The sequence below is a fragment of the Hylobates moloch genome, unplaced genomic scaffold, assembly GCF_009828535.3.
Source record: "Hylobates moloch isolate HMO894 unplaced genomic scaffold, HMol_V3 SCAFFOLD_2, whole genome shotgun sequence".
Classification (NCBI taxonomy): domain Eukaryota; kingdom Metazoa; phylum Chordata; class Mammalia; order Primates; family Hylobatidae; genus Hylobates; species Hylobates moloch.
In genome coordinates this window covers 61,239,039-61,261,159 of record NW_026652277.1, presented here as the reverse complement: position 1 = coordinate 61,261,159, position 22,121 = coordinate 61,239,039, and the positions used below count along the sequence as shown (strand labels likewise).

Genomic DNA, 22,121 nt, shown 5'->3' with positions numbered 1-22,121 from the left:
AATATTTTGTATTTTTAGTAGAGAGAGGGTTTCACCATGTTGGCCAGGCTGGTCTCAAACTCCTGACCTAAGGTGACCCACGAGCTTTGGTCTCCCAAAGTGCTGAGATTATAGGCGTGAGCCATCATCGCGCCTGGCCAAAACGTGTATTTTAGAAGTCTCAGAGTATCAGAAGTATTTATGTTAGAGGCATTTGTGTTTGAATCTTCAGGTTAAGAATATTTAATGGTAGTAGCCACAGTTGCTGAAAGTCACTAATGGTATTTGGGAGAAAGACTAGTTGAAATGCTAGCCAATGCTGTTGTGGACTGTGTCTGCATGCTTTAAAAACGCCCTGTGGGCTGGGCGCGGTGGCTCATGCCTGTAATCCCAGCACTTAGGGAGGCTGAGGTGGGTGGATCACAAGGTCAGGAGTTGAGACCAGCCTGGTCAATGTGGGGAAACCCTGTCTCTACTAAAAAATATATTAAAAAATCAGCCGGGCACAGTGGTGCGTGCCTATTGACCCAGTTACTCGGGAGGCTGAGGCAGGAGAATCGCTTGAACCCAAGAGGCGGAGGTTGCAGTGAGCCGAGATTGTGCCACTGTACTCCAGCCTGGGCGACAAAGCAAGACTCCGTCTCAAAAAATAAAATAAAAAAAAAACACCCTGTTATTCATTTATTATGTGTAAAGAAATATATATTGTAAAATTATCTACATTTTGATAATTAGGTTCATTTACCTCTATTGTACTAAATGTATTATAAGTTGTTAATCCCTCATATAACATCTGCAATGAGCATTTTGCAACACAAAGATTCTAATTAATTATTCCTCTAAGGTTTAAACAACCATGTTTAGTAGAAGTTTTACTAAGAAATTGTACATGCTCCTGTTACAGCATGATGAATACAGCATCACATTTTCTTGATGACCTCAGTCCACTTTACAAGCATGTAGCAAAACAGCTTTCTTTGCTAAGCTATATACATCTGATGGGCTCCTATGGTCTTCTAGTATGTTATTTTGCTTTCAGATTTCAGATTTGCAGGAAGCACAGACTCCCACTCTTGCATTTATGATGGCTATCATAAATACCCCCTATTTTCTAGGCACTAATGAAGATTACAAGGGGAAATTTATAACCAAGTTTATAAAGTTGATAAACATCATTTTACAGAAGTAGTTGAGTTTATGTAGACAAACTCATGGGCTGTGTAACCACTACTTACTATCAATGTTCAGGGTCTCATTTTTTCTGCTTTTTATTATTTTCTGAGTTGATTTAGTTTTCCTAATAAACCTGTATGTTATCAGTCAGGATGCTGTCTCATTCTTTAGTTACACTAGAATTCCCACAGAAGAAAAAGAATTCCCAAATTGAAGGAGTAGTAAAATTTCTGGCAAGAAAGGATTAGGTGGCAGCACGCTCATGACTGGCTGGGTGCTCTAATCCTGTCTCTTATCTGCAGTTTCAAAACCTGAAAAGCTCAGAAAACCAAAGTTTTTTTGAGACGGGGTCTCACTCTCTCACCCAGGCTGGAGTGCAGTGGCATGATCTTGGCTTACTGCAACTTCCGCCTCCCAGGTGCAAGGGATTCTCCAGCTTCAGCCTACCGAGTAGCTGGGACCACAGGCACACACCACCACTCTTGGCTAGTTTTTGTATCTTTAGTAGAGACAGGGTTATGCCATGTTGGCCAGGCTGGTCTCGAACTCCTGAACTCAGGTAATCTGTCCATCTCGGCCTCCCACGGTGTTGGGATTACAGGTGTGAGCCACCGTGCTTGGCCCCAAAGGTATTTTTTTTGAATTCATTGCAAACTTATTCTGACCAGATGTTAATAGTCTTTATCACACTTCATGTTAACACTCTTTGTTTCACTGCAAAGTATTAGTGCATTTAACACCTCTGCAGGGGGAGTGGGGGTGCTTACTTAATAATTAATATACAGTATATGCACTGTATTTCTTTTCTAAAGTTTGGATTCCAAATTTTATTTTTGAGACGGGGTCTTGCTGCTGTGTCACTCAGGCTGGCATGCAGTGGTGCAATCATAGCTCACTAAAGCTAAACTTTGCAGGCCCAAGCCATCCTCCCACCTCAGCCTCCTGAGTAGCTGGGACCACAGGTGTGTGCCGCCACAACCAGCTAATTTTTGTATTTTTTCTATTAGTTTTGTCATGTTTCCCTGGTTGGTCTCGAATTCCTGAGCTCAAGCATTCCAGAGTACCTCCCAAAGTGCTGGGATTATAGGCATGAGCCACTGTGTCCAGCCAGTTCCAAAGTTTTGAATTTCTTTTCTAAAAATATTTTCTAAAAGTTTTAAGTTCTGAAACATCTGGCTGCCAGGGTTTTAGATAAGAGATTGTGGACCAGAAATCAAGAAGATGTTTTGAAAAGTGCTTTTCTCTGGTCACTCCTTGTATTACCCCAGGTCATGTAGGAAAGTGGGAAATTATGCTGGACTTAATGCCAAAAAAGCTAGATTCTTTGCTTCCCCCATTTACTTTGTTGTTGTTACTTGAGACAGGGTCTCACTGGAGTACAGTGGCATGATCTTGGCTCACTGCAGCCTTGACTCCCTGGCTTCGGTAATTCTCCTACCTCAGCCTCCCAAATAGTTGGGACTACAGGCGCCCAGCTAATTTTTGTATTTTTTTGTAGAGACAGAGTTTTGCCATGTTGCCCAGGCTAGTCTCAAACTCCTGGGCTCAAGCCATTCACCTGCCTCGGCCTCCCACATTTGTATTTTTCAAAGTATACTCTTAAGCTCAGATGAATTCAAGTTTTCACAGCCAGAAACTGGTAGAACTGGTGTTTGAAATCTTTCATTTTCCAGTGCTTAAACTCTTCATCATTGTAAGATACTTCTTGTGTGGGTCTTTTTTGTGGAAACCACACTTGAAGATTTCTACTCCTTAACCCCAAGCCTCTTTATGACATCCATCCAGGACCAGCTCTGCTTTCCTGTTGAAGGTCTCAAGAGACTTGCCTCCCTCCTCTCGGTAGCTGCCAGTACTCTTACCATTTCATGAGTTTTCCCCCAACCTTGGCTGTGGAATGTGATACCTAGTAGTTTCCCCAGCACTTTTCTCCCAATTTCCTTACTATACCTGATGACAACTATTCAGGCCTCTTCCATTCCTAGGATCTTGCTATTAATCACTATGGGGATAAGTAAAAGTATTATATACAAAATAATTGCATAACAGAATAATATAGGGCAGTTACATAGAATGATTCTTGCTGTTTAATCCTGGAAAATGTGACCCCCAAGGATTCACATTTTAATTTCTGCTCTTTATTTCTGAGGATGGAGTCACCATTTTCCCCTTCTGGCTACACATTTAGATGCATTTCAGGTCTGATGATAGTTGCAATGTAAAAAAGAATAGCAAGGCCTTTGGTTTCTGTAGACAATGTGGACCAGATAACGTCCAGACTGGGTAATATCTGGTTTATTAGTGTTACTGGATGGGAAGTCTTGACTGAGTTGTCTGGGTTTTTGGCGTGTTAAAGAATTGAACAAAACGTAGAAACAAAGCAACGAAAGACAAAGCAACAAAAGAACGAAGTAACAAAAGCACAAATTTATTGAAGCGAAGCAAGTGCTTCAAGAGTCCTAATTGCAGTGTTCTTAAGGGTTACTAGGCTAAAAGAATTTGGTAAACCCCTAGGTGCCCTTTACAGTCGTCCAATTGGTTACACCCTGTGAAGGATTGGCCTGTGACCAATCAGAGGCTGAAATGGAGATGGCCGAGGACAATCAGAGGTGATGTGGAAACTTCTGTCTTGTAATCACAGGAGTGAAGGTGTGGCCTGTATGCTGCCTAGTCTTGCCTAGAATTGGCTGCACCTGCTGTTCTTTTGCTTATGTCTTAACCCTTGGTTACCCTAATTCCCTATTCTCTTGCCTCATTAGGCCTTTACCCTGACTAAAAATGTACTCATCTAGCTGGGACAAATCCTACACTGCATTTGTCCCGTCTAGATGAGTCTTCTAGCAGAGTACATGGCACATAAGTAGGCATTCAAAAATTCAACATACAGTACATTTTGTTACCTATGTGCCAGGTGTTGGGCAGGCTGAGTTAACAGCTGAACAGAAACCTACCTACCCAACGTGCTAACTTCTATACAGCATGGTCGTGCATCCAAATCAAACGGAAAACGGTATGGGAGATCTGGAAAGGCTTCCTGTGGGTGGCATCTGACTACCTAAATTCCCATCCCACTTTCACTGACTTTGACACTTGGAACAAGCAGTCTCTTAGTGCCTGTTTTCCCACTGGTAGGTAAATGGGCTAATGACGGTATCTTTGGCACTAGACTTCGTCAATTAATGAAAAGCACATAGAAGAAGACAGCCTGGCTCTCTAAGTGGGCAGTGCGATTCCCAAGGACGGCACTTCGCCTGATGGTCTTCCTCTAGGCTGAGAAGCCAGAATAATTCCATTTGATTTTCCTACCACACAGTGCCTTCTCTCCTGATGAGTTCAAAGCTTTAAGTCTATCCAGTTCTGTCCAGACGCGTCTGTTCATCTCCAACAGGCCCACTGGAGAGGCGGGTTTTCCAAAGCCTGGCACGGCCCACTGCAGGTGACGCCCTCTGCCCTCCAGCGCCCTCAGGCCTCTGGCGTCCACCCTTCCTCCCCACCCGACTCCGGAACCTCTTACCGCGCCCCTCCCGGGCGCCTGGCTGCGGGGGGTAGAGGCCTTCCGCCACACGCGCGGCCCCGCCCCGGCCTCCACGTGACCTGGCGTGCGGAGCGCGCACGCGGGAACCCGCGCTGGAAGCGGGCGAGGGCAGAGGGGCAACTGGGGATCGCGGCTTGAGGAGGGCGGGGCCACGCCACAGGCCCGCCTGTGTCCTCAGCTGCCTCCGCGCGCCAAAGTCAAATCCCGACACCCGCCGGCGGGCCGGTGAGCTCACTAGTTGACCCGGCAGGTCAGGATCTGGCTTGGCGGCCCCGCGAGCTCCAGTGAGCGCACCTGTGGCCGCCTCCCAGCCCTCTCGGCCGGAGGCGCTCTGGGCCGCCACAAGACTAAGGAATGGCCACCCCGCCCAAGAGAAGCTGCCCGTCTCTCTCAGCCAGCTCTGAGGGGACCCGCATCAAGAAAATCTCCATCGAAGGGAACATCGGTAAGGAGCCTCCGGAAATATGGGACGCAAGGCTGGGGTGTCGCGGCAGTGGCTGAAGCTTCCCTTCGCCGCATCTCTCTGCAGCTCCTCGGTGAGGGCTTTCCCGCCAGCCTGGCGGTGTGGACGCGGCCTCGGCTTCCTTTCCCACCCAGAGCATCCTTCCCTTACCTCCAGCGCCACAGGGTGACTGCGGTCCCCGGGGTCAGACTGGGCGCCAGGCCTGCGGTCTCTGTGAGGCGCGCTTTGAGCCCCTGCGCCCTCTTTGTTGGGAACTCGCAAAGGGAAGCGGGGGAAGGGTATCAGATTTCTTGAGGTGTAACTTACATTAAATTCACCTTTTTAGGTGTACTCTTCTATGAGGTTTGATAAATATTATGCCTTTTACTATCACCACGATCGAGATCACCTCAGAAAGTTCCTGCCTGCTCCTTTGTAGTCAGCTCCCTCCACCCTTCCTATTCCCTGGCACCCACTGATGTCATTTCTATCCCTGCAAGTGTTGCCTTTTCCAGAATGCCATATTTATATTGCATATTTATATGGCATTCTGGAAAAGGCAACACTTGCAGGGATAGAAATCATAGGCTATATCGACATAGGCTATATCGCCTTTTGTGTCTGGCGTCTTTCATTTAGCATAATGCTTTTGAAATTCACGTTACTTGTGTCTATAGTTTGTTTCGTTTTATTGCTGAGTAGTATTCCATTGCATGGATGTACCATCGTTTATCCATTTTCTAGTTGTGGACCTCTGGGTTGTTTACAGTTTTTTAGCTATATTATTAACGAAGCATTGTTTTAGCGATATTATTAACGAAACTCGAAACATTCGAGTACAAGGAAAGAGGTCTTTAATGATCTTAATAGCATGGAGTTCCTCACCCTTTACTCCACATCCAAGTAAACATTGGATTATGATTCAAAGACCACTAACGTTTCTGTTAACTCAGATGGGGGGCAGACTAGGCCATGCCTGTCACTTTGCAAGATACACACCAACGGCCGATTCTTCTGTATTTCCAACCACAGGAAACCTACCCCTGAAACTTCCTGTTTTGATAGATTTTTTTAAAAACTTTTTTAGCTCCAGGTTGGGTGCTGGTCATTCATGCATACAGCAAATTTTTAAAAATTTTTACCACATTCAAAGCACTGTACCTTCTTGAAAAAGGCAAGGCAAGCAGATGCTTTAAGCATTCAAATGAATAGAACAAATGCATTCTCAAAGAGGACTTCTTATTTCATTGCTCCAGAATTAAGGCACCAGTAGAAAGACCAATATAATATACTTAGCAATGTAAGTTATTTGAGGGTGCATGTTTACTAGTATGGAATCCCTGACAGCTGCTTACTGAATAAAGAATACCATATATAAAGACAGGAGAAAGTGGCTGAACAAAGCCATCTGAAAAGTAAATTTGAGGCGGGGCATGGTGGCTCATACTTGTAATCCCAGGATTTTGGGAGGCTTAGGCAAGAGAATCGCTTGAGTCCAGGAGTTCGAGACCAGCCTGGGCAACATAGTGAGAACTCATCTCCACAAAACAATTAAAAAATTAGCTGCATGTGTTGGTGTGCCTCCAGCTACTCAGGAGGCTGAGGCAGGAGGATTGCTTGAGCCCAAAGATCAAGGCCACAGTGAGCCGTGATCGCACTACTGCACTCCAGCCTGGGTGACAGAGCAAGACTGTTAAAAACACAAAAACAAAACAGTAAAGTTGAATGAATAACCCCTTGGATCAATACCACAATACATTCATCCCCTTTCCCTCTCTCCAATCCAGTTAGGTAGCATCATATTTAGAAATCTTTCCTCAATGCATCTTTAATCTTCTCAGCAGCTGAAATAATTTCCTAATCTATCATCCCATCTCCAGTTTCTCTTATCTACTTCCGCAGCGGTCTTTTTGTATGCAAATGTCATGTGTTATCTTCTGCTTAAAATTCTTCACTGATTTCGCCTTTACCTACACTGAAAGGAGTTGCAAACTGATAGCCTGCAGTTGCACAATATTGACCTGCACAGGTTAAAAAAAAATTTTAGTGGCCAGTGGCTCAAGCTTGTAATCCCAGTGCTTTGGGAGGCTGAGGCGGGAGGATTGCTTGAGGCCGGGAGTTTGAGACTAGCATGGCAACATAGTAAGAACTAGTCTCTAAGAAAAATAAAAATAAAAAAATTAGGCCAGGCGCAGTGGATCATGCCTGTAGCTCCAACTACTCAGGCGGCTGATGCTGATGTGGGCGGATGGCTTGAGTGTGGGAGGCAGAAGTTGCAGTGAGCCGAGATGGCACCACTGCACCTCAGCCTGGGTGACAGAGTGAGACTCTCAAAAAAAAAGGCCAGTTGTGGTAGCATGCACCTTTAGTCCTAGCTACTCAGGAGGCTGAAGTGGAGATCTCTTGAGACCTATAGTTTGAGGCTGCCGTGAGCTGTGGTTGTGCCACTGCCCTAAAGCCTGGGCTACGGAGTGAGACCCTGTGTCTAAAGAAAAAAAAAATTAAATTTGTTGCTAACTCGAAAACATTTCGAGATTTCCCATAAACAATTAGATTCTTGGCTTCTTTTGAAAAATCTGAAGATCTGTTAACACCAGACCTGCATTTCTGTATGACAACAATTGGTGTTTAGATGGAGCATGTTCCTTGCCATTTTTCGTCTCCCTGACACTGAGACTTTGTTAATTACTGTTCATTATTGGTCTTGCACTTTTGTTCATGTCCCCTTCACCTTATTTGCCAGATCCAAATAAGCTGTAAATGCACAAATTGTTAAGCAGTGCGTAAACTATTTTGCAATTCCTCTATTTTTCCTAGAATTTGAACTTTACTTGGTCGTTTTAGTTTTATATTTATATAACCCATCTTCTTATGTTCTGTGTTACTCAAATGTTCCCTTATGTTAGATTGATGGAGGACTTACCTGCTTCTCATCTTAGTAGTCTGTTCAGAATGACTTTCAGCATTATAATGCCTGCTTGGCATTAGGAATTCTGTTAGTTTCCATGACTTTTTAAAGTATTAACATCAGTGTCTTTGGTTCTTGTTCTCCTTTGCCTTCACAGAAAATTAATTTATTAATTAGCTTATTTTCTAGCTCCCACTTTTCCCCCAAAAAGTGAAGGAACTAGATGTGTTAGTCTGGGAACTCCAGCTAACTGTTATTACTCTGCTTGAACTAAATGTAACTGTTACTACTCTTAGACTTTTTAAGTATGACCATATGAATTTTTCTGCTTGTAAGCAGTGTCAGAAGAAAGTTGAATGCTGTAGCCTTAAGTGCTTTCAGACTCTGGTGGATGCCTAATTTTTTGATTTGTTCCTTGGGTGCTCTTTCTGAACATCATGTTCTCCTTTCCCTCTTCCATCTAGCTCAGTGAATGTGGGGTGTTCTTTCTATATGCTTCTACTTCCACTTAACATTCTTCTAAATGCTGTACAGTCCCTAAGCTTACACTCTTCATACTAAATTTTGGTGGCCAGTGTTTTTCCCATGATTAAATCTCACTGTCACCCAGTTTATCGTTAAAAGTTTTTCTCCTCTCCTCTGGATACAGTTTACTTTGTGTTTTTCTTCTAAACTGTCTCCCTGTGTCACCTTCTTTACTGCCTCGCTCCTTTTTTTCTCTGTGTGGTTCTTTAAAGTTCTTCCAGGTTTTTCTTCTTTTCTATTGCCCTGTCTAATGTCCTAGATTTAAATATAGTTCTGCAAGTCAAAGGTAAGTTCTTTCTACTCCCCATGGATCTAATATATAAGGAAGAGGAAGCTTTGCTTGTAAGTATGTTGAAGTTATTTATATGTTCATCTGTGTATGTGTGCACACACACACAGGGAAAGAGAGAGAACATTACGCTAACCAGAGATGTCTAATACAACCACATTTGGTGACTTCAGATATAAAGGGTGTGGTGGCCATTAGGAGTATTACTTCTAGGTCAAGACTGTCCCTACTATTAAATATAATATATTGTTAAACTAAACATAATAAAAAACAAATGTGCTTAATGAAATTGGGCAGGGAGCCTTTTAATTTTCTTTTAAAGAAATATGAAGAGAAAGTTTAGAAAGTGGAATGTTTTGGGTTTTTTGTGTTGCTTGCTATTGTAAATCTTGCAAACGCTAATGACTACTTGACATCTTTTTTTCGTAACAACTTTTCTTCCTCAATTTTATCTTTCCTCACAACAGCTGCAGGGAAGTCAACATTTGTGAATATCCTTAAACAATTGTGTGAAGATTGGGAAGTGGTTCCTGAACCTGTTGCCAGATGGTGCAATGTTCAGAGTACTCAAGATGAATTTGAGGTATGAAAATAAAATTTAAGTAGATAAAAGCCTTTTGGTTTAGAGGAGCAGTAGTACTTAATCTCTTTTTCTTTTTCTTTTTCAATAAAACTTTCAAATCTTGCTTTAGGTATATATCTTCATCTAGGTGGTGGTTACATGGATAGATATACAGTTGGCTTTCCATATCAGTGGGTTTCGGATTGATATGGATTCAACCAATCATGAATAGAAAATATTCAGAAAGAAAGAATACAAAAAAAAATACAAATAATACAGGATTACTGTTCATATCGCATTTACATTGTAGAAGTATTATAAGTAATCTAGAGATGATTTATACTATTTGGGAGGATGTACATAGGGTATATGCAGATACTACACCATTTTACATAAAGGACTTGAGCATCTATGGATGTTGGTATCTGTGTGGAACCTGGAATCAATTCTTGAGGATACTGAGGGGTGACTATATGTATAAACATTCATTGAGGCCAGGGTTGGTGGCTCACGCTTGTAATCCCAGCACTTTGGGAGGCTGAGGTGGGCAGATCACTTGAGGTGAGGAGTTCAAGATCAGCCTGGTTAACATGGTGAAATGCCGTCTCTACTAAAAATACAAAACTTAGCCGAATGTGGTGGTGGGCACCTGAATTCCACCTACTCGTAAAGCTGAGGTAGGAGAATTTCTTGAACCCAGGCGGCACAGGTTGCAGTGAGCTGAGATGGTGCCACTGTGTTCCAGCCTGGGTGACAGAATGAGACACTGTCTCAAAAAAAAAAAAAAAAGGAAAGTAAAATTTATCAAGCTATGCATTCAAGATTTATGCACTTCAAATAAAGTATAAAAGTTTTCTTTTTCATAAAAATTTCTTTTTTTTTTTTTGTTATCCTTTAAGTTCTGGGATACATGTGCAGAACATGCAATGCAGGTTTGTTACGTAGATACACATGTGCCATGGTGGTTTGCTGTACCTGTCAACCCGTCATCTACATTAGGTATTTCTCCTAATGCTATCCCTCCCCTTGCCTCCCACCCCACCGACAGGCCCTGGTGTATGATGTTCCCCTTCCTGTGCCCATGTGTTCTCATTGTTCAACTCCCACTCACAAGTTAGAACATGTGGTGTTTGGTTTCCTGTTCCTGTGTTAGCTTGCTGAGAATGATGGTTTCCAGCTTCATCCATGTCCCTGCAAAGGTTATGAACTCATTCTTTTTTTAAGGCTGCATAGTATTCCTTGGTGTATATGTGCCACATTTTCTTTATCCAGTCTAACATTGATGGGCATTTGGGTTGGTTCCAAGTCTTTGTTATTGTGAATAGTGCTGCAGTAAACATACGTGTGCATGTGTCTTTATGGTAGAATGATTTATAATCCTTTGGGTATATACCCAGTAATGGGGTTACTGGGTCAAATGGTATTTCTGGTTCTAGATCCTTGAGGAATCGCCACAGTGTCTTCCACAGTGGTTGAACTAATTTACACTCCCACTAACAGTGTAAAAGCATTCCTATTTCTCCACATCCTCTCCAGCATCTGTTGTTTCCTGACTTTTTAATGATCAGCATTCTAACTGGTGTGAGATGGTATCTCATTGTGGGTTTGGTTTGCATTTCTCTAATGACCAGTGATGATGAGCTTTTTTTCATATGTTTGTTGGCTGCATAAGTGTCTTCTTTTGAAAAGTGTCTGTTCATATCATTTGCCCACTTTTTGATGGGTTTTTTTTTTTTTTTTTCTTGTAAATTTGTTTAAGTTCCTTGTAGATTCTGGATATTAGCCCTTTGTCTAGATTGCAAAAATTTTCTCCCATTTTGTAGGTTGCCTGTTTACTTGGATGATAGTTTCTTTTACTGTGCAGAAGCTCCTTAGTTTAATTAGATCCCATTTGTCAGTTTTGGCTTTTGTTAACACTGCTTTTGGTGTTTTAGTCATGAAGCCTTTGCCCATGCCTACGTCCTGAATGGCATTGCCTATGTTTTCTTCAGGGTTTTTATGGTTTTAAGTCTTATGTTTAAATCTTTAATCCATCTTGAGTTAATTTTTGTAGAAGGTGTAAGGAAGGGGTCCAGTTTCAGTTTTCTACATATGACTAGCCAGTTTTCCCAGTACCGTTTATTAAATAGGGAATCCTTTCCCCATTTCTTGTTTTTGTCAGGTTTGTCAAAGATCAGATGGTTGTAGACGTGTGGTATTATTTCTGAGGGCTCTGTTCTGTTCCATTGATCTATATCTCTGTTTTGGTACCAGTGCCATGCCGTTTTGGTTACTGTAGCCTTGTAGTATAGTTTGAAGTCAGGTAGCATGATGCCTCAAGCCTTGTTCTTTTTGCTTAGGATTGTCGTGGCTATACAGGCTCTTTTTTGGTTCCATATGAAATTTAAGGTAGTTTTTTTCTAATTCTGTGAAGAAAGTCAATGGTAGCTTGATGGGAATAGCGTTGAATCTATGAATTACTTTGGGCAGTATGGCCATTTTCACAATATTGATTTTTCCTATCTATGGGCATGGAATGTTTTTCCATTTGTTTCTGTCCTCTCTTCTTTCCTTGAGCAGTGGTTTGTAGTTCTTCTTGAAGAGGTCCTTCACATCCGTTGTAAGTTGTATTCCTAGGTATTTTATTCTCTTTGTAGCAATTGTGAATGGGAGTTCACTCATGATTTGGTTCTCTGTCTATTATTGGTATATAGGAATGCTTATGATTTTTGCCCATTGATTTTGTATCCTGAGACTTTACTGAAGTTGCTTGTCACCATAAGGGGTTATGGGCTGAGTCGATGGGGTTTTCTAAGTATACAATCGTGTAATCTGCAAACAGAGATAATTTGACTTCCCCTCTTCCTATTTGAATCCCCTTTATTTCTTTCATTTGCCTGATTGCCCTGGCTAGACCTTCCAATACTATGTTGAATAGGAGAGGTGAGAGAGGGCATCCTTATCTTGTGGCGATTTTCAAAGCGAATGGTATCAGCTGTGGGTTTGTCATAAATAGCTCTTGTTATTTTGAGATACATTTCATCAATACCTAGTTTATTGAGAGTTTTTAGCATGAAGGGATGTTGCATTTTATCGAAGGCCTTTTCTGCATCTATTGAGATAATCATGTGGTTTTTGTCATTGGCTCTGTTTATGTGATAGCTTACGTTTTATTGATTTGCGTATGTTGAACCAGCCCTACATCCCAGGGATGAAGCCGACTTGATCGTGGTGGATAAGCTTTTTAATGTGCTACTGGATTCGGTTTGCCAGTATTTTATTGAGGATTTTCGCATCGATGTTCATCAGGGATATTGGCCTGACAGTTTCTTTTTTTGTTGTGTCTCTGCCAGGTTTTTGTATTAGGTTGATGCTGGCCTCAAAAAATGAGTTAGGGAAGAGTCCCTCTTTTTCTATTGTTTGGAAGTTTCAGAAGGAATATTACCAGTTCCTCTTTGTACCTGTGGTAGAATTCGGCTGTGAATTCGTCTGGTCCTGGGCTTTTTTTTTGGTTGGTAGGATATTACTGCCTCAATTTCAGAACTTGTTATTGGTCTATTCATTAAACCAGAGTTCTTCCTGGTTTAATCTTGGGAGGGCATATGTGTCCAGGAGTTTATCCATTTCTTCTAGATTTTCTAGTTTATTTGCATGGAGGTGTTTATAGTGTTCTCTGATGGTAGTTTGTATTTCTGTGGGATCAGTGGTGATCTTTTATTGTGTCTATTTGATTCTTCCTTCTTTTCTTCTTTATTAGTCTGGCTAGTGGTCTATCTATTTTGTTAATCTTTTTGAAGAACCAGCTTCTGGATTCATTGATTTTTTTTGAAGAGTTTTTCGTGTCTCTGTCTCCTTCAGTTCTGCTCTGATCTTAGTTATTTCTTGTGTTCTGCTAGCTTTTTAATTTGTTTGCCCTTGCTTCTCTAGTTCTTTTAATTGTGATGTTAGGGTGTCAATTTTAGATATTTCCTGCTTTCTTATGTGGGCACTTAGTGCTATAAATTTCCCTCTAAACACTACTTTAGCTGTGTCCCAGAGATTGCGGTACATTATGTCTTTGTTCTCATTGGTTTCAAAGAGCTTATTTATTTCTGCTCTAATTTTGTTATTTACCCAGTAGTCATTCAGGAGTTGTTCAGTTTCCATGTAGATGTGCAGTTTTGAGTTTCTTAATCCTGAGTTCTAATTTGATTGCACTGTGGTCTGACAGACTGTTATGATTTCCATCCTTTTGCATTTGCTGAGGAATGTTTTACTTCCAATTATGTGGTCAATTTTAGAGTAAGTGCATTGTGGTACTGAGAATAATGTATATTCTGTTGATTTGGGGTGGAGAGTTCTGTAGATGTCTTTTAGGTCCGGGTGGTCCAGAGCTGAGTTCAAGTCCTGAATGTCCTTGTTAATTTTCTGTCTTGTTGGTCTAATATTGACAGTGGGGTGTTAAAGTCTCCCACTGTTATTATGTGGGAGTCTAAGTCTCTTTGTAGGTTTCTAAGAACTTGCATTTTGAATCTGGATGCTCCTGTATTGGGTGCGTATCTATTTAGGATAGTTAGCTCTTCTTGTTGCATTGATCCCTTTACCATTATGTAATGCCCTTTGTCTTTTATTCATCCTTATTGATTTAAAGTCTGTTTTATCTGAGACTAGGATTGCAACCCCGCCTTTTTTTTGCTTTCCATTTGCTTGGTAAATCTTCCTCCATCCCTTTATTTTGAGCCTTTGTGTGTCTTTGCATGTGAGATGCGACTCCTGAATACCGCACACTGATGGGTCTTAACTCTAATTTGCCAATCTGTGTCTTTCAATTGGGGCATTTGGCCCATTTACATTTAAGGTTAATATTGTTATGTGTGAATTTGATCCTGTTATTATGATGCTAGCTGGTTATTTTGCCCGTTAGTTGATGCAGTTTCTTCATAGTATCGATGGTCTTCACATTTTGGTATGTTTTTGCAGTGGCTGGTACCGGTTTTTCCTTTCCATGTTTAATGCTTCCTTCAGGAGCTCTTGTAAGGCAGGCTTTGTGGTGATAAAATCCCTCTACATTTGCCTGTCTGCAAAGGATTTTATTTCTCCTTCACTTATGAAGCTTAGTTTGACTGGATATGAAATTCTGGGTTGAAAATTCTTTTCTTTAAGAATGTTGAATGTTAGTCCCCACTCTCTTCTGGCTTGTAGGATTTCTGCCGAGAGATCCCCTGTTAGTCTGATGGGCTTCCCTTTGTGGGTAACCCGACCTTTCTGGCTGCCCTTAACATGTTTTCCTTCATTTTAACCTTGGTGAATCTGACAATTATGTGTCTTGGGGTTGCTCTTCTCAAGGGCATCTTTCTGATGTTTTCTGTATTTCCTGAATTTGAATGTTGGCCTGTCTTGCTAGGTTGGGGAAGTTCTCCTGGATAATAATCCTGAAGTGTGTTTTCCAACTTGGTTCCATTCTCCCCGTCAGTTTCAGGTACACCAGTCAAACGTAGGTTTGGTCTTTTCACATAGTCCCATATTTCTTGGGAGGCTTTGTTTGTTCCTTTTCATTCTGTTTTCTCTAATCTTGTCTTCACATGTTATTTTTATTAAGTTTTTCTTCAATCTCTGATATCCTTTCTTCCACTAAATCGAATTCGGCTATTGATACTTGTGTGTGCTTCACTAAGTTCTCGTGCTATGTTTTTCAGCTCCATCAGGTCATTTATGTTCTTCTGTAAACTGGTTATTGTAGCTAGCAGTTCCTATAACCATTTATCAAGGTTGTTAGTTCCTTGCATTGGGTTAGAACATGCTCCTTTAGCTCAGTGGAGTTTGTTATTAACCCACCTTCTGAGGCCTACTTCTGTCAATTCGTCACACTTATTCTCCATCCAGCTTTGTTCTCTTGCTGGTGAGGAGTTGTGGTCCTTTGGAGGAGAAAAGACATTCTGGTTTTTGGAATTTTTAGCTTTTTTGCACTGGCTTTTCTTCATCTTTGTGGATTTATCTACCTTTGGTCTTTGATGTTGGTGAACTTCAGATGGGGTTTTTGCGTGGTTGTCCTTTTTGTTGATGTTGATGCTATTGCTTTTTGTTTGTTAGTTTCCTTCTAACAGTCAGGCCCCTCTGCTGCATGTCTGCTGGAGTTTGCTGGAGGTCCACTCCAGATCCTGTTTGCCTGGGTATCACCAGCGGAGGCTGCAGAACAGCCAAGATTGCTGCCTGCTCCTTCCTCTGGAAGCTTTGTCCCAGAGGGGCACCTGCCAGAGGCCAGCCAGAGCTCTCTTATATGAGGTGTCTGCCGACCCCTGCTGGGAGGTGTGTCCTAGTCAGGAGGCATGGGGGTCCTGCACCCACTTGAGGATGCTGCCTGTCCTTTAGCAGAGCTTGAGTGCTGTGCTGGGAGTTCCACTGCTCTCTTCAGAGCCAGCCGGCAGGAATGTTTAAGTCTGCTGAGGCTGCACTCACAGCCATGCCTTCCCCCAGGTGCTCTGTCCCAGGGAGATGGGAGTTTGATCTGTAAGTCCCTGACTGGGGCTGCTGCCTTTCTTTCAGAGATGCCCTGCCCAGAGAGGAGGAATCTAGAGAGGCAGTCTAGCTTCAGGGCTTTGCCAAGCTGTGTGGGCTCTGCCCAGCTTGAACTTCCAGGTGGTTTTGTTTACACTGTGAGGGGAAAACCGCCTACTGAAGTCTCAGTAATGGCAGACACCCCTCCCCCCACCAAGCTCCAGTGTCTCAGGTTGACTTCAGACTGCTGTGCTGGCAGTGAGAATTTCAAGCCAGTGGATCTTAGCTTGCTGGGCTCCATGGGGGTGCAATCTGCTGAGCAAGACCACTTGGCTCCCTGGCTTCAGCCCCCTTTCTAGGGGAATGAACAGTTCTGTCTCGCTGGCATTCCAGGCACCACTGGGGTATGAAAAAAAACTCCTGCAGCTAGCTCCATGTCTGCCCAAATGGCCGTCCAGTTTTGTGCTTGAAACCCAGGGCCCTTGTGGTGTAGGCACCTGAGGGAATCTCCTGGTCTGTGGGCTGTGAAGACTGTGGGAAAAAGCCTAGTATCTGGGCTGGATAGCACCATCCCTCAAGGCTTCCCTTGGCTAGGGGAGGGAGTTCCCCCACCCGTTGCACTTTCCGGGTAAGGCAGTGCCCCACCCTGCTTCTGCTTGCCCTCTGTGGGCTGCACCCACTGTATAACCAGTCCCAATGAGATGAATCGGGTACTTCAGTTGGAAATGCAGAAATCACCATCTTCTGCATTGGTCTCACTGGGAGCTGCAGACCAGAGCTGTTTCTATTTGGCCATCTTGCCTGGGAATCTAAAAGTTTTTAAAAAGTTAAATAATAAAAGTTTTAAAAAAACTAACAGCAAATTAAATTCCTTCAGTGTCTTTCCTAATTTTTTTTTTTTTTTTGAGATGGAGTTTTGCTTTTGTTGCCCAGGCTGGAGTGCAATGGCTTGATCTCGGCTCACCACAACCTCCGTCTCCCAGGTTCAAGCGATTCTCCTGTCTCAGCCTCCCAAGTAGCTGGGATTACAAGCATGGGCCACCATGCCTGGCTAATTTTTTTTAGTAGAGATGGGGTTTCTCCACGTTGGTCAGTCTGGGCTCAAACTCCCAACCTCAGGTGATCTGCCCGCCTCAGCCTCCCAAAATGTTTGGAATACAGGCCTGAGCCACTATGCCGGACCCTTCAGTGTCTTTTCACATTTTGTTTAAAAACAAGCAAATAAGGCTGGGTGCGGTGGCTCATGCCTGTAATCCCAGCCCTTTGGGAGGCCGAGGCAGGCGGATCGCCTGAGGTCAGGAGTTCGAGACCAGCCTGGCCAACATGGTGAAACCCCGTCTCTACTAAACATACAAAAATTAGCTGGGCGTGGTGGTGGGCGCCTGTAATCCCAGCTACTCAGGAGGCTGAGGCGGGAGAATTGCTTGAACCTGGGAGGTGGAGGTTGCAGTGAGCCGAGATGGCGCCATTGCACTCCATAAAAAAAAAAAAAAAAAAAAAAACAAAAACACCAAAAAAAAAAAAAGCAAATAAGAAAAAGAAAAACTACTATTTAGTAACTGAGTTTTATCTTTCAAGCCTTTTGTCATTTACTCTCATTTCTTTTTACTTTCATTCTTGCCAGACTTTCACTCTGGGCACAAGTTTTAATTTTGCAGCATTTTTTCCATTCTGCACTGCAAATGAGGAAGAAAGAAAATGACAGAGTTCAGTTTCATTTTTTTTATACCAAAATGTATGGTTGTATGTGTGAGAGAGACGTTGCTAAGATTTTCATTTCTGGAGAAAAGAGAATTGAAATTGAAAGCAAGGCCAGGTGTGGTGGCTTATGCATGTAATCCCAGAACTTTTTTTTTTTTTTTTAAGTGACAGCAAGTTTATTAGGAAAGTAAAGCAATAAAGAATGGCTACTCCATAGGCAGAGCAGCCAATCCCAGCACTTTGGGAGGCTGAGGCCAGAGGATCGCTTGAGCCCAGGAGTTCGAGACCAGCCTGGGCAACATAGGGTGACCCCGTCTCTACAAAAAATTTAAAAATTAGCTAGGTGTGGTAGCCTGCACTTGGGGTTACAGCTACTTGGAAGGCTGAGGTTGGAGGACTGCTTGAGCCCAAGACATTGAGACTGTAGTGAGCCATGCTCATGCCACTGTACTGCAGCCTGGGTGACAGCAAGACCCTGTCTAAAAGAAAAAAGAAATTGAAAGCAGTAAGGCAGAAACCTTAAAAATGGAAATGTATGCTAGCAACTTACTTTGATCTGACGAAGACAGAAAATTGAAAAAAAAGTATTTAGAAAAATTTAGCTGTTGGTATAAGGAATTCAGGGAATAATAATTGAATATTTAAAATGTAAATCACATATGCAAAGAGAAATCACTAGCAAGATATTCCATGGACTTTGAGAATATATGGTTTTGAATAACCAAAAATACTTTTTCATACACCTTCTGTTTGCCAGGCATAGCAAACTTTAGACCTAGGGCCTAATTCAGTACACCCCAATCCTTAGGATATCCAGGACTAAATCTTAAAGGGGCTTTCTTCCCATATAGACCTCATTATCTTAAGAAATTGATGTTTTATATCTGATTTTTGGGGAAAGGCAAGGTTAGTCTACAGTAGAATTTTAAAGTGGGTAAATTTGTTTATTTGATTCTCTTTAAAAAGATTTTTGACATATGATATATCTGTAGAAAAGTAGGTGAAAGCTAATGTACAGTTTGAAGAACAGTTTTAAAGTTGACATCTTTATAACCATTATCCGGGTCAAGAAATACGACATCATCATTCCAGAAATCCCTGTTCGCCTTCTTCAATCACAATATCTTCTTTCCTACATTACTACTCTGCTAGGGGTAATTACTCCCATTCTTTTGTGATAATTTTCCTGCTTCCTAAAAATTGTTTGAGCATACATGAACATACCTCTAAGTATAATTTAGTTTTGTCTGTTTTTGAATCTTATATAAGTGGAATTACATTGTTTGCCTTTTTTCCTCTCACTTCTTTTGCTTAATACATTTATGAAATTTGCCATGTTATATGCAGCTGTAGCTTATTTTCAGCTATATAGTACTGAATTTTGTTTTTTAAAAATATTCTTTTTTTTGAGACTGGGTTTCACTCTGTTGCCCAGGTAAAGTGCAGTGGCGCAGCCATGGTTCACTGCAGCCTCAGCCTCCCCAGGCTCAGGTGATCCTCTCTCCTCAGCCTCCTGAGTAGCTAGGACCATAGGCCACCACGCCTGTGTGCCACCACGCTTGGCTAATTTTTGTATTTTTTATAGAGACGGGGTTTTGCCATGTTACCCAGGCTGGTTTCAGACTCCTGAACTCAAGCGATCTGCCCATCTCAGCCTCCCAGAGTGTTGGGATTACAGGCTTGAGTCACTATGTGGGGCCTATAGTATTTAATTTTATTCGTATATCACTGTTTGTCCATTTTATACCTTTAATTGATTTTTGAGTGATTTCCAATTTAGTTGCTTATATAAACAGCATTGCTCTGAACATAAATTCACCTGTATACGTGCAAAAGTTTCTGTAGGAATAAGAAGTAAAATTACTGGGAATGCTTATGATGCATGTTTTCCAAACTGGCTTTCCAATTTTCTCTCCCCACAGTGTAATCAAGCTCTCATTAATCCATGTCTTTGCCAGCATTTAGTAGTGTCTGGCTTTCTCATTTTTGTCATTCTGCTGAGTGTTTACTATTTTTTTGTTTAATTTGTATTTCCCCGCTGGCTAATGAGGCTGTGTTCCTTTTCATATGTTTATTAGTCATTTTGATTTTTGCGAAGTGCCCACTTGGGTCCTTTTGCCAATTTTCCTCTGGGCCATCTGTCTTCTCTTACTGCATTTTTTATGTAGCTTTTCACTTAAGTACCTACTCAAGTTTGCTTATCTTTTGAAAGGAGAGACTTGAGTTCTAAAAGCAACTCTTTCCTTTTATTTCTGGGGTCAGCTGTCAGTGCAGTTATCCTCAGGTATTAGATAGAAACTAACCAGATTAAACCAATGTTGGAAAATAGAGGGTATTCTTAAACAGGGTATTGGACTAGGTGACCTCCATTTAAGGTCTGTTGACACATTTGTCATTTGACTCTCAGCATGCCTCACATTAACCGAGGGCACAGAAACTGACATATAAAACCAAAATGCCAAAAATTTTAATTTGCAGAAAGAAATGTAATCATTAAGGTAATTGAATTTAGATCAGTTGATTCTTTAGTTGGTTCATAATTGTCAACCAGTGGAAGGAAGTCATAATAATGTCTGAGAGCTAAACAGTTTGAACACATGGAGATAGAGTGTGGAAAAATAGGTAACAATAACTGGGAAGGGTAAGTGGAGGGGAAGATGGAGAGGAGTGAGTTAAAGTGTACAGACATACAGGAAGCTTGAAGAAATAATTCAGTGTTTTATAGCAGAGTAGAATGCAAAAATACATTGTACTCAGGTGATGGACACCCTGAATACCCTAATTTGATTACTGCATATTATATACATGTTCAAAATTTCTCATGTATTCCATAATTTGCACACACAAGAAAGAATCTCAAGGATTTGAGTGCTTTTTAAAATAACAATCCCTTGGAGGTTCAAATATGTGGGATGCCTCATAGTTAAAAGTCATCACCCTAGTGAATCACTGTTACTGTTGGGAGTATATTGAACTCTTTAGTTAGGTTGCAGAGAAGTTGAAAAACATTGCTTTCATATACAAGACAAGACAATTTATAATAAGGTTGTCTGTTGAGCTTGGAATCAGAGCCCAGAGGGGTTAGTTAAATCATGTTAATCAGACTATGTCATCAGACTGTGATGCATTAATACATTTGTCTTCATTTTAAGACTTAATGGCTTTCTGAATCTGATATCCATGTTTATGGGATGGGACATTTTCTTTCCATATACTAGATTCACAATGCTGAACTGGCCATTCTTTATAACTAGGATGCAGGTGATCCTATTATTATTAACATATTCTTTTATCAGGCTGTTTATTGTAATCTGGTCACGTCTTCATGATGTTACAATTTGATTACCTTTGTTAGAGTTTGGTACACATTCTTGGAAGGTAGCTTCAGCTTTTTTGTGTGTATTGGGGACTGCTCTGTTGTCAATTCTCTGTACTTCTGTAAACAGTTTCACACTGTGGGGATAGTATTTTTGAGATATAGTTGTGGAATATGAGGATGGTTGGGTGGGTGGCTTCCCTGTATCTTTGGATATTTTCTTCCACTAAACTCAAGAAGTGAGATTTTATTTCTTCATCCAGTAGTCCTTCTTCCCCAGACTCATCCTTGATCTATTCCTTGAGGTTATAGTATGAATCACCCACTATTCAAATGTCAATTTTTCTTAGAATGCTGTTAGTGATGAGAAGTGACTGTTTTCAGACCTAACCTTGGCAAGGTCAGTCCTACTTTGGATGTTCTTGTTTCATTACACTTCTTGGCATTTGTAGATTTGGAAGAATTGGGCCTTTGGTACCTCTGATCTCTTCCTTTAGCAACTTACTGTGCACCCGTATGCTTAGCTTTTGCTGTTTTAGCTTTTTTTTTTTTTTTTAACCTGCCACCTAGTGGCCGAAATGTTGTTATACTATTGATAAGGTACCACTAATTTTGGCAAAATAGTAAGAGGCAAAGCACCAAAGAAGATTATGTAATCTCTCCCTTCTCCAAATCTCTCTTGGTGAGAATGATCTTTAAAACATACCACTCAGATTATTAGCAATCTTGGTATGGAACGTTTTTAAAAATAATAATAATGTACTTTATATGGTGATTTATGTTATTATTTAGGCCCAAAGCTTTAATTGTTTCCTTTTAGCTTATTTTTGAGATATGCAGGCTGTTAGGAAGCTGTCTCTGTCTTGTTTTTTCATTGAGCTGAATTCTTTTGGAGGATCACTATTATTAATTGTGAAGTACTATTTTACTTTTTTTTTTTTTTTTTTTTTGAGACGGAGTCTTGCTCTTTCACCCAGGCTGGAGTGCAGTGGCGCGATCTCGGCTCACTGCAGGCTCCGCCCCCCGGGGTTCATGCCATTCTCCTGCCTCAGCCTCCCGCGTAGCTGGGACTACAGGCGCCTGCCACCTCGCCCGGCTAATTTTTTGTATTTTTAGTAGAGACGGGGTTTCACCGTGTTAGCCAGGATGGTCTCGATCTCCTGACCTCGTGATCCGCCCGCCTCGGCCTCCCAAAGTGCTGGGATTACAGGCGTGAGCCACCGCGCCCGGCCCTATTTTAC

At 41.7% G+C, this 22,121-nt stretch overlaps 2 protein-coding genes across 4 annotated transcripts in view; both read left to right on the top strand.

Moving 5' to 3' along the window:
- MOB1B (MOB kinase activator 1B) overlaps window positions 1-22,121 on the top strand; it is a 376,190-nt gene that overhangs the window by 76,413 nt on the left and 277,656 nt on the right. The gene's annotated exons all lie outside the window — the stretch shown is intronic.
- DCK (deoxycytidine kinase) overlaps window positions 4,778-22,121 on the top strand; it is a 37,626-nt gene continuing 20,282 nt past the window's right edge. For all 3 annotated transcript variants that reach the window (XM_032150542.2, XM_058434026.1, XM_058434030.1), the window contains exons 1-2: window positions 4,778-5,129; window positions 9,316-9,431. In XM_032150542.2, the coding sequence (XP_032006433.1) occupies window positions 5,039-5,129; window positions 9,316-9,431 (207 nt within the window). In that variant the 5' untranslated portion in view covers window positions 4,778-5,038. The remainder of the gene's footprint in view (window positions 5,130-9,315; window positions 9,432-22,121) is intronic.